The 12,046-nt window shown below is 42.4% G+C and overlaps 1 protein-coding gene across 1 annotated transcript in view; it reads right to left on the reverse strand.

Annotated features, from left to right (window-relative positions):
- LOC115464528 overlaps positions 1-12,046 on the reverse strand; it is a 61,845-nt gene that overhangs the window by 22,166 nt on the left and 27,633 nt on the right. The window contains exon 9 of the mRNA XM_030194895.1: positions 5,691-5,798. Coding sequence (XP_030050755.1) covers positions 5,691-5,798 — 108 coding nt within the window. The remainder of the gene's footprint in view (positions 1-5,690; positions 5,799-12,046) is intronic.

Here is a 12,046-nt window from a genome sequence, read left to right on the forward strand (position 1 = left end):
TTATCCTTCAGCCTCTTCAGATCTTACTGAGTTAAACTGGCAGTTAACAGAACAGAGCCCACACATGAAGTATCAATAAGCATTGGCTCTTCCCGTTCATGTGCACATTTATCGCACTGTACAATTTACTAAAGCATAGTGTTATCAAATGTCTTCTAAAGGTAAACAAAGGCAAGGGACGATCAAAGAAAAACTAAATGCACTGGATATGCTAAAGACAGGCCTTACCCAAGCAAATGTGTCTTGTAAGCTTGGTGATGGAAAAGCAACACTGCATGGGTGGATAGAGAAAGCGTCCATCTTGGATTTCAATGAGAGTGAGGGACTGCAAAAGAAGAGATTTTTGTTTTCCAATCCTTTCCTAATAATACCTAACATTCTATTTGTTTTCTTACTCACCACAGAACATTGAGCAGAAGGTTTCAATGTATCATTGACGATGATGCCTAGATCCCTTTCCTGGAACCTTGCATTAAGTAGCTATAATTCGGGTTCCTCTTTCCCACATGCATCACTTTGCACTTGCTCACATTAAATGTCATCTGCCATTTAGACGTCCAGTCTCCCAGTCTCGTAAGGTCCTCTTGTAATTTTTCACAATCCTCTTGCGATTTAACAACTTTGAATAACTTTGTGTTGTCAACAAATTTAATTACCTCACTAGTTACTCCCATCTCTAGATCATTTATAAATATGCTTAAAAGCAGTGGTCCCAGCACAAATTATATCTCAATGAAAGAGTGGATCAAATGGTGGGGGGGAGGGGTTGAACTATATGTTAAAGAGGGAATGGAGTCAAACAAACTAAGCATTCTACCTGAAACAGATAGCAGTATGGAATCATTGCAGATTGAAATGCCATGTATGAAATGAAGGAGCATACTGGTAGGGCTCTACTACCATCCGCCAGGTAAGAACATAAGAGTAGCCATACTGGGTCAGATCAATGGTCCATCTAACACAGTATCCTGTTTCCAAAAAGTGTCCAAGCCAGGTCACAAGTACCTGTCAGAAACCCAATTATTAGCAACATTCCATGCTACCAATGCTGGGGCAAGCAGCTGCCTCCCCATGTCTGCCTCAATAGCAAACTATGGACTTTTCCTCCAGGAACTTGTCCAAACCTTCTTTAAACCCTGATACGCTAACCGCTGTTACCACATCCTCCGGCAAAGAGTGCCAGAGTTTAACTATTTGTTGAGTGAAAAAAGTATTTCCTCCTATGTGTTTTAAAAATATTTCCATGTAACTTCCTCGAGTATCCCCTAGTCTTTGTACTTTTGGAACGAGTAAAAAATCGATTTACTTCTTCTTGTTCTACACCACTCAGGATTTTGTATCTCCCCTCATCCGTTTCTTTTCCAAGCTGAAGAGCCCTAACCTCTTTAGCTTTTCCTCATACGAGCGAAGTTCCATCCCCTTTATCATTTTGGTCACTCTTCTTTGAACCTATTCTAATTCCGCTGTATCTTTTTTGAGATATGGCGACCAGAACTGAACGCAATACTCAAGGTGCGGATGCACCATGGAGCAATACAGAGGCATTATAGTATTTTCGGTCTTATTCACCATCCCTTTTCTAATAATCCCTAGTACACTGTTTGCTTTTTTTGGCCACCGCTGCACACTGAGCAGAAGATTCCAGTATATTATCTACAATGACACCTAGATCTTTTTCTTGAGTGCTGACCCCCAGGGTGGACCCTAGCATCAGGTAACTATGATTGGGATTATTCTTTCCAATGTGCATCACTTTGCATTTGTCCACTTTAAATTTCATCTGCCATTTGGTTGCCCAGTCTTCCAGTTTCCTAAGGTCTTCCTGCAATGTTTTAACAACCTTGAATAGTTTTGTATCATCTGCAAATTTAATCACCTCACTCATCATTCCAACTTCCATATCATTTATAAATATGCTAAATAGCACCAGTCCCAGTACAGATCCCTGCGGCACTTCATTGTTCACCCTCTTCCATTGAGAGAAATGACCATTTAACTCTACCTTCTGTTTTCTGGCCAATAACCAATTCCTAATCCAGAGAAGGACATTGCCTCCTATCCCATGAATTTTAATTTTCTTAGAAGTCTCTCATGAGGAACTTTATCAAAAGCTTTCTGAAAATCTAGATACACTACATCAACTGGCTCACCTTTGTTCACCTTCAAAGAAATGAAGCAAATTGGTGAGGCAAGACTTCCCTTGGCTGAACTCATACTGAGTCTGTCCCATTAAACCGTATTTGTCTACTTGTTCTGTAATTTTATTCTTTATAATAGTTTCCAGACAGATGAAGAAATGTTTACAGAAGATAGAAAGCTGGCAAATTAGGAAACAATACAATAACGGATTATTTCAATTACCCCAATACTGAATGTATAAATGTTACATTAGGGAGGTAAAATTCCTAAATATAGTAACTATCTAGTCCTTAGTGGAATGCAGGGCATGGTACGAGAGGTTACTTTGTTGGATTCTCTGGGAAACTGTGATCATAAGATGATCAAATTTGAGCTGATACCTGGAGAGAAGTCACTAAGGAAATCTACTGTAGCAGCATTTAATTTTCAAAAGGGTGACTACGATAAAATCGGCCGCAAAGGTTAGGACTTTAAATCAGGCATGGACGTTGTTTAAAGATAACATCGTGGAAACCCAGATGAAACGTATTCCTCGTATTAACAAAGGTAGAAAGAAGAGCAAACGACAGCCAGCATGGTTAATAGGTGAAGTGAAAGAGCCTATTAGAGCCAAAAGGGCATCCTTCAAAGAATGGAAAAAGGATCCAAATGAAGAAAATAAGAAGCAACATAAGAACTGTTGAGCTAGATACAACAAAGTGCTGATAAAGAATGCTAAAAGAGAATATGAAGAAAAACTTCCCATGGAGACAAACATCACAAGCAGTAATTCTGTGAGGGAATTCGTGGGACCATTACAGAATGAAGGAACAAAAGGGGCACTCAGGGAAGACAAGGCCATTGCAGGCAGATTTAATTAATTCTTTGCTTCAGTCTTTACGGAAGAAGATGTAAGAGACCTAGCTGTACCAGAAACGGTTTTCAAGGGCGACAATTCTGAGGAACTGAAAGAAATTTCGAACCTGGAAGACGTACTGAGCTAAATCGACAAGTTAAACAGTGATAAATCACCTGGACTGGATGCTATACACCCCAGGATACTGAAAGAACTCAAACATGAAATTGCTGATCTGTTGTTAGTGATCTGTAACCTGTCGTTAAAATCATCCGTAGTACCTGAAGATTGGAGGGTGGCAAATGTAACACTGACTTTTAAAAAGGGTTCCAGGGAAATTTCCAGTAAAATTCTCAGGGTGCTGCAGAGGCACATTTTGGGGGCTTATTTGGAAAATATACCCTCAGAGAATACAATGGGAAGTATTATATTAGCCAAAATTAGGCTGGATGTACCAAACTTGGTGTGATATTGCAGAGCAGCTCAACTAAGACTGCTTGTCGAATACAGGAGAGTTGGGATTCCTCACCCACACGGAATTAGTTTGGTAACAAAAAAATACTTTAATCTAATGTAAGGAATTGTTGTAGATTAAGAAAGTTACTCAGTGAGATGCTCTAAATTATGAAGCTTTTCGGCCAGGATTGTCTTGTGAAGCTTACAGGAGGTGGGATTTAAAAAGCCTTTATCGAATGGGACAGTTAATAAAAGGAGGTGAGATAGTCAGTTTTGTTGAGCTAAATGGGAAATATGAATTGGAAAACAGAGACTTCCTGTGGAGGAGTGGCCTAATTGTTAGAGCACCAGGTTTGCTATTCAGAGGTGGCTGGTTCAAATCCCACTGCTGCTCCTTGTGATCTTGGGTAAGTCACTTAACCTTCTATTGCCTCATGTACAAAATTAGATTGTGAGCCCTCCAAGGACAAGGAAAATACCTAGTGTACATATAATCTACCTGTACAGTCCATCCAGTCTGCCCAACAACATAGATTCATTTTACATGGTATGCAATACTTTACATACATACATACCTGAGTCTGATTTGTCCTTGACATTCTCAGGGCACAGACCGTATAAGTCTACCCAGTACTGTTCTTGTACTACAATTTCTGAAGTTAACATCGAAGCCCCTTAAAATTTACACTCCAGTCCATCTATATCTATTCAGTTATGATCAGGGCACAGACCAAAGAAGTCTGCCCAGCACTGGTTTTGCTTCCCAGTTACCGGTGTTGCCACCCAATCTCCGTTAAGATTCCGTAGATCCATTCCTTCTAAACAGGATTACTTTGTGTTTATCCCACACATATCTGAATTCCATTACCATTTTCATCTCCACCACCTCTCATGGGAGGGCATTCCATGTATCTACCACCCTCTCCGTGAAAAAAATGCTTCCTGACATTACTCCTGAATATGTCCTCCTTCAACCTCAATTCATATCCTCTAGTTCTACCACCTTCCCGTCTCTGGAAAAGGTTTGTTTGCGGATTAATACCTTTAAAATATTTGAACGTCTGTATCATGTCACCCCTGTTATGCATTATAACTTGCATCATAAGTTACAAGTAGATTTTGGAGCTAAGGTGACCCCATATGAGCAGGTCTTGAAGAAACCTGGGACAAAGAGGCTGCTTTCCAGGCTCTATGAAGCAATAATGGCTCCAGCTACAGAACTATTAAGCCAGCCTACCTCAAAACATGGAAAAGCAATTTCTAAAAACCAGGATAGAAGAAGTGAACTGGCCAGACATCTTTCTAGCTATAGCTAAAATTACCATTCCAGCAAACATTTTAGAAAATAGTTATAAAGTTCTATACAGAGCACACCTACTCTTTTGCTGAAATGGTCCTAGAAGGGCGATGGAGGGTATTGGAAACTGCAGGCATCTGGGAGACTACTTGGTGGGAGTGCCCAAGAATTAATACATTCTATTCATTAGTTGGTAAGATATACCTCTTCCAAATATATCTTTGCATAACTCTTCCTCAGATTATGCCTCCTGAATGATCTGATGGAAGGGTGAGGCTATTATGAAAATACATTCACGGGTTCGCGGTGCTTGGCTGCAAGATGTGCGACTGCACAGCTCTGGAACTAGACAGAAATGCCATCTCTCTCTATGTGGTTGCAGCTTATTGGAGAGATTTGTTTTACAAGCAAGTTGACAGCATTGCGACATCACTCTGTGGACAAACTGGAAAATTTGTGGGACCATTTGTAGTGTTGGGAGAATAAGTCGGAAGGTAGGGAGAGGGGGAGGAAGGTTGAATATAGGTAGTTAATAGGGGAGACCATTGGGTATCATTGGTGTTGATAGAAGGTGAATAAAGACAGAATTTGGCGATATGATTCGGATGAGTTTCTAACTGATGGATGATGTTGTTGCTATTTTTGAAAACCAATAAAACTATAAACTAAAAAAAAACACACACACACACACACACACATCCTGATCTAATCTGCTAGCTCAGGACATCTCAACCTCATCTCCAGTCTCTGCAGTGATCCCCCTTCACTAACCAAATACTCTGAAACCCTGCTGGAGACCTGGGAATCATTCAGGACCTGGTAGCTTAAGAAAACTGAATTCTAATCACTAAGAAACAAAAATGTAACTGAAAATCTCTAGTAACATTTATCATCTCTGTGAAAATGTAGGAATACTTCACAACACACCGCAAGGATTTTATTATGAAGGAATTCTTGACTCACCATTCTTGGTATCGATATCCTCCTCTCCTCCCTCCAGCTGGTCACTGACAGGAACGACTTCCATTTTCAGGATCTCTACCATGGAGTCAGCAGTGTAATTTTGGCTACCTATAAGAAGAATGGAAAAATAACTTCAGGTTTTAAAGGAAAGATTAGGACCTAAGAAAATCAGTAGTTCACTTATACTGAGATGAAGGGAATTTTATGAGCTCTGAAAATAGAAGTATCCTGGTGGAAGGAGTTAAGGAACTTGGTAGCTCTGAAAATGAACCATGACATACAACACAAACAGGTTCCTACAATACTACAGTAAGGAAAACTGTTGCAAATATGCTGTTTATTACAGAATCCCACCTTTCTGCAACCTGGTGCCACCAATATGGATCTTCCTGTCTCTCTTCCCCATTACCGCCAGTGGGTGACTACTCAACTTTTCTCTCTCCTAATATGGATACTGGTGGTCACCTTCCCTGCTGCTTTGAGCAGGGGAGCCTATCTGCCTCCATCACTTTTCTTATTCTATTAAGAGAACCCTATGAGACTGGGCATCCAAATGGCAGATGATGTTTAATGAGAGCAAATGCAAACCATAGCTACGTGATGCAAGGCTCCGCGTTAGAAGTCACTGCCCAGGAAAAGGATCTAGGCGACATCGTTGATGATACACTGAAATCCTCTGTTCAATGTGCACTGGCAGTTAAAAAAGCAAATAGAATGTTGTAATGCTTTTGTATCACTCCATGATGAGACTGCACCTCAAATACTGTGTACAGTTCTGTTCATTGCATCTTAAAAAATGATGTAGCAGAATTAGAAGAAATCATCCAGAGACTCTCTCATACACAAAAACACATACACACTTTGTTCTATGTAATCAGAAGGCCTTGTCAGTTCTACTTTTGTTATACTGTGAGCCACACTGAACTTGAATCCTATTTGAGATAATGTGGGATTATAAATGCCATAAACAAATAAATAAATAAATAAATAAATGTTACAGAGAAGGGTGACAAAAATGATAAAAGGCGAAGGGACAACTCCACTATCAGGAAAAGGCATCAAGGGCTCTTCAGCTTGGAGAAGAGGTGACTGAAGGGAGATATGATAGAGGTATATAAAATACTGAGTGAAGTGAAACAGGTAGACGTGAATTATAAGAACATAAGAATAGCCATACTGAGTCAGACCAATGGTCCATCGAGATGGAATCCTGCTTCCAACAGTGGCCAATCCAGATGACAAGTACCTGGCAGAATCCCAGATAGTAGCAACATTCCATGCTACCAATCCAGGGGCAAGCAGTGGCTTCCCACTTGTCCATCTCAATATCATCCTGAAACCCTGGTGTGTTAGGTGTGCATCCAAGACACAGTTGGGAAACAGAGAAAGAAATCTGACTTGCAAAACCCTGCCAACCCACCTTATGACCAAATAAGGCGCAGAAAGTTTTCCCCTTTTTTGATAAGCTTTTTTTTTTTTTTTTGAGTCCACACAGGTGGGAATGCACACTTTCGGCTTAATTCTATAAAAACACCTTGTTTACTCTTTCCAAAAATACTAGGACTAGGGGGCATGCAATGAAGCTACTAATTACTAAATTTAAAACAAATCTCGGGGCCTAGATGTCTTTACAGGCCTTTTTTGCAAAACATTTCAGCCTTTGGTATCGCCTTTACATACTCGATTGTTCAATTCATTGCGAGCAGGGGAAGCTCTGTCATACTACATTAGACTGGCTGGCATCATGGTATTGCCTAAGCCTGGTAAAGACATTACAGAATATGGAGGTTATAGGCCAATCTCGCTCCTGGGCATAGACACCAAGATAATGGGCTCGGATATTGGTGGAACGTCTATCTGGATATATGCCTACTATAATTAACCCTGATCAGGTAGGATTTATTACTAGAAGGCAAGCAGCTGATGGTATCAGAAGAGTACTTAATATCTTTTGGAAAGTATATCAAGAGTGGACACCTATGATAGGAGTAGCAGTAGACGCTGAAAAAACATTTGATAGGGTAGACTGGGAATTTATGATGGGGATGCTAAGAAAGGTGGGCATTGGGGAACGGTTTATTAGCTGGATATTGAATCTATATACCCAACCACTGGCATGTGTCAGAGTTAATGGACACTATTCACCATTTGTTTTACACTGGGGAATGCAGAAAGTGCCCACTGTCGCCCCTGTTGTTTGCCCTGGAGCTAGAACCTATGGCACAAAAGCTTAAGGAAAGTTTAGAAATTGAGGGACATATAAAGGAAGCAAGGAACATTATAAAGTGTCCTTGTTTGTACATGATCTTTTGATATTGACTCAAGGTACAGTAGCTAATGGCAGAATAAAGAAGCTTATTGGGATTCAGAGCTAACCTCGGAGATTTTGAATATATCCCTTCCCAAAGGGCAGGAGACGAATCTTAAGAAAGGTTTTCCATGTCAATGGGTTTCTGGCTCCATTAAATATTTGGGTATCAAACTAGGGAAGGACTGTTGGTACCGAGATTTAGAGAGGTAGGATAAATTAATACTGTCCTGGATAGGAAGGATGTAGGCAGTGAGAAAGATGGTTCTCCCTACATTTTTATATTTATTCCAGGTTCTCCCTGTTGAAATACCTCCTATAACGTTTCAACATTGGCATAGAAAGATATTTTGCTTTATATGGGGAAGGAAGAGATCCAGAGTAGTTTGGGAGACTGTGTTCCAATCTAAGGGGAATAGGGAGATGGTATACCCAAACTGGAAAAATATTACCAAGCTCTACAACTTAAGGCAGGGTGGCAGGTACCCCAACCCAAACAATGGGTCCTAGCAGAAAAAGAGTCTAGTAGTTTTCAGCCGAAGTTTCTCCCCTGGGCTTAAAGACCTTCAAGAGGACCAAAACACATTCATGAGGACCACTATGGGCCTATGGCTCAAGGCATGTCCCTATTTATTGAAGAATAAGACATGGACTTATTTTCAACCTGTGGGACATACAGATAAGTTTGTACCTGGGCGCGGCAATAGCTTGTTTCAAAGATGAGAGAGACATGGAGGGGCATAATCAAAAGGGGCACCCAAGTTTTCCTGAGGACATCCTCGCAGGACGTCCCCGCAAAGGGGTGGAGAAACCCGTATTATCAAAACAAGATGTGTGTCCATCTTTCGTTTCGATAATACGGTCAGGGACGCCCAAATCTCAACATTTAGGTCGACCTTAGAGATGGTCGTCCCTAGAGATGGTCATCCCGATTTTCGGCGATAATGGAAACTGAGGACGCCCATCTCAGAAACAACCAAATCCAAGCCATTTGGTTGTGGGAGGAGCCAGCATTCGTCGGGCACTGGTCCTCCTCACATGCCAGGACACCAACCGGGCACCCTTGCAGGCACTGCAGTGGACTTCAGAAAAAGCTCCCAGGTGCATAGCTCCCTTACCTTGTGTGCTGAGCACCCCAAATCCCACTACCCACAACTGTACAACACTACCATAGCCCTTAGGGATGAAGGGGGGCGCCTAGATGTGGGTACAGTGAGTTTCTGGTGGGTTTTGGAGAGCTCACATTTACCACCACAAGTGTAACAGGTAGGGGGAGGGATGGGCCTGGGTCCACCTGCCTGAAGTGCACTGCAGTACCCACTAAAACTGCTCCAGGGACCTGCATACTGCTGTCATGGAGCTGGGTATGATATTTGAGGCTGGCATAGAGGCTGGAAAAAATATTTAAAAAATTTTTTCTTTAGGGTGGGAGGAGGTTAGTGACCACTGGGGGAGTAAGGGGAGGTCATCACCAATTCCATCCGGTGGTCATCAAGTCATTTAGGGCACATTTTTGTGGCTTGGTCGTTAAAAAAAAGGACCAAATAAAGTCATCCAAGTGTTCGTCAGGGACACCCTTCTTTTTTCCATTATCGGCCGAGGACGCCCATGTGTTAAGCACGCCCCAGTCCCGCCTTTGCTACGCCTCTGACACGCCCCTGTGAACTTTGTTCGTCCCCTCAACGGAAAGCAGTTGAGGATGCCCAAAATCGGCTTTCGATTATGCCGATTTGGGCGACCCTGTGAGGACGCCCATCTTGCGATTTATGACGAAAGATGGGCGCCCTTCTCTTTCGAAAATAAGCCTGATGGTCTTCTCTACTTTGGTCAATTTATAGAAGATGGCCAAATTCTGCATTTTGGAATCTTGCAAGTTTGCTACCAACTGGCAGCTAGAGATGTATTCCCTTAACTTCAAGTTAAACATTTCATTCAGGTAGAACAACTAATAGCAGGAGTGGAGGCTTTAAGTCAGCTTTGAAACTTTAGGAGGTCGACACGATAGTAGGGATTATATATCTTTTGTTTATGGGCTCCTCAACACCTTAGATAAATGGAAGGCTAGCCACAGGGGGGTATGGGAGAGGGATCTAGAGAATTTTCTGAGGAGGAATGGAAAAATATCTCATTGCAATCTTATAAATTGTCATATGCACCTCAGATTAATGAGAACAGTCTTCAGGTACCAGTGAGATACCATTACTCTCCATCTAGGTTACGAGTCATTATGAGGAAAGAGGATGGTTTATGCTGGGGGTGTAGCCGGAAGGGAACATATACTCACATCTGGTGGGAATGTCCTAAGATCCAGAAATTATGGAAGTGTCTGCATATGGCAACAGTAGGGAAAATGCCCTACTAAGTGGGAAAGTGAAATGGATAACGGGAGCTATGGATAAAATAATGCTATTGATTTTTACAGCAGCTCAGCTGCCGATTGCCTTACATTGGCATACAACCATAGAGATGGTTAAAAACAGACTATCAGGCTTATTTTCGAAAGAGAAGGGTGCCCATCTTTCGACACAAATCGGGAGATGGGCGTCCTTCTCCCAGGGTCTCCCAAATCGGCATAATCGAAAACCAATTTTGGGCGTCCTCAACTGCTTCCCATCGCAGGGAAGTTTACCAAAGTTTACGGGGGCGTGTCGGAAGCATAGCGAAGGCGGGACTGGGGCGTGTTTAACACATGGGCATCCTCGGCTGATAATGAAAAAAGAAGGGCGACCCTGATGAGCACTTGGCCGACTTTACTTGGTCCATTTTTTCTTGTGACGAAGCCTCAAAAAGGTTCCCGAACTGACCAGATGACCACCGGAGGGAATCGGGGATGACCTCCCCTTACTCCCCCAGTTGTCACTAACCCCCTCCCACCCTCAAAAAAAAACTTTTAAAATATTTTTTGCCAGCCTCAAATATCACAGCCAGTTCCCTGACAGCAGTATGTAGGTCCCTGGAGCAGTTTTAGTGGGTGCAGTGCACTTCAGGCAGGCGGACCCAGGCCCCTCCCCCCACCTGTTACACTTGTGGTGGTAAATGTGAGCCCTCCAAAACCTACCACAAACCCACTGTACCAACATGTACATGCCCCCTTTCACCCCTTAGGGCTATGGTAGTGTTAGTACAGTTGTGGGTTTTAGGGGGGGGGGGGGGGGCTGGGGGACTCAGCACACAAGGTAAGGGAGCTATGCACCTGGGAGCAATTTCTGAAGTCCACTGCAGTGCCCCCTAGGGTGCCTGGTTGGTGTCTTGGCATGTCAGCGGGACCAGTGCACTACGAATGCTGGCTCCTCCCACGACCAAATGGCTTGGATTTGGTCATTTCTGAGATGGGCGTCCTCGGTTTCCATTATCGCTGAAAACCGGGGACGACCATCTCTAAGGACGACCATCTCTAAGGTCGACCTAAATGTTGAGATTTGGGCGTCCCCGACCATATTATCGAAACGAAAGATGGACGCACATCTTGTTTCGATAATATGGGTTTCCCCGCCCCTTTGCAAGTACGCCCTCAGGAAAATTTGGGCGCCCCGTTCAATTATGCCCCCCATGTATTATATGCGAGAAATATAGACTGACGGCCTTAAAATCTAATAAATGGAAATATTATCAAGAAACGTGAGGAAGATTTCTCCAGTTGGAAGGACACTCTTTGAGTGGGGGGAAGGGGGGAGATAAGGGATGGTCTATTTTTAGTTTTTCTTTATTGCAGGATGGCAGATCATTATGTAAAAAATGTATACTTGTTCTTAATTTTTTTTTGTTAGGAGATGCTGTCAGTTATTTTGCTTGAAAATTAATATAAAGTTACAAAAAAAGAAAGAAAATGACGGTTGTGACTTCCTGTGGCAGCCTCGTGAGACTGTTGCAGGAGGCTGCGGCTGCCATTTTGGAACTGGGAATAGCATCATTATGATAAACTACTGCATTATGTACTGTGATTTGCATTAACCTATCAGCAATACAAAATCTCCATGACAAAGTCAAATCAGTCATGTTCTTCCACAACAGTGCAGCACTCCACCTCCAGAAGCCCTCTCTTATCCCC

Source organism: Microcaecilia unicolor, chromosome 3 (assembly GCF_901765095.1).
Source record: "Microcaecilia unicolor chromosome 3, aMicUni1.1, whole genome shotgun sequence".
Lineage (NCBI taxonomy): Eukaryota > Metazoa > Chordata > Amphibia > Gymnophiona > Siphonopidae > Microcaecilia > Microcaecilia unicolor.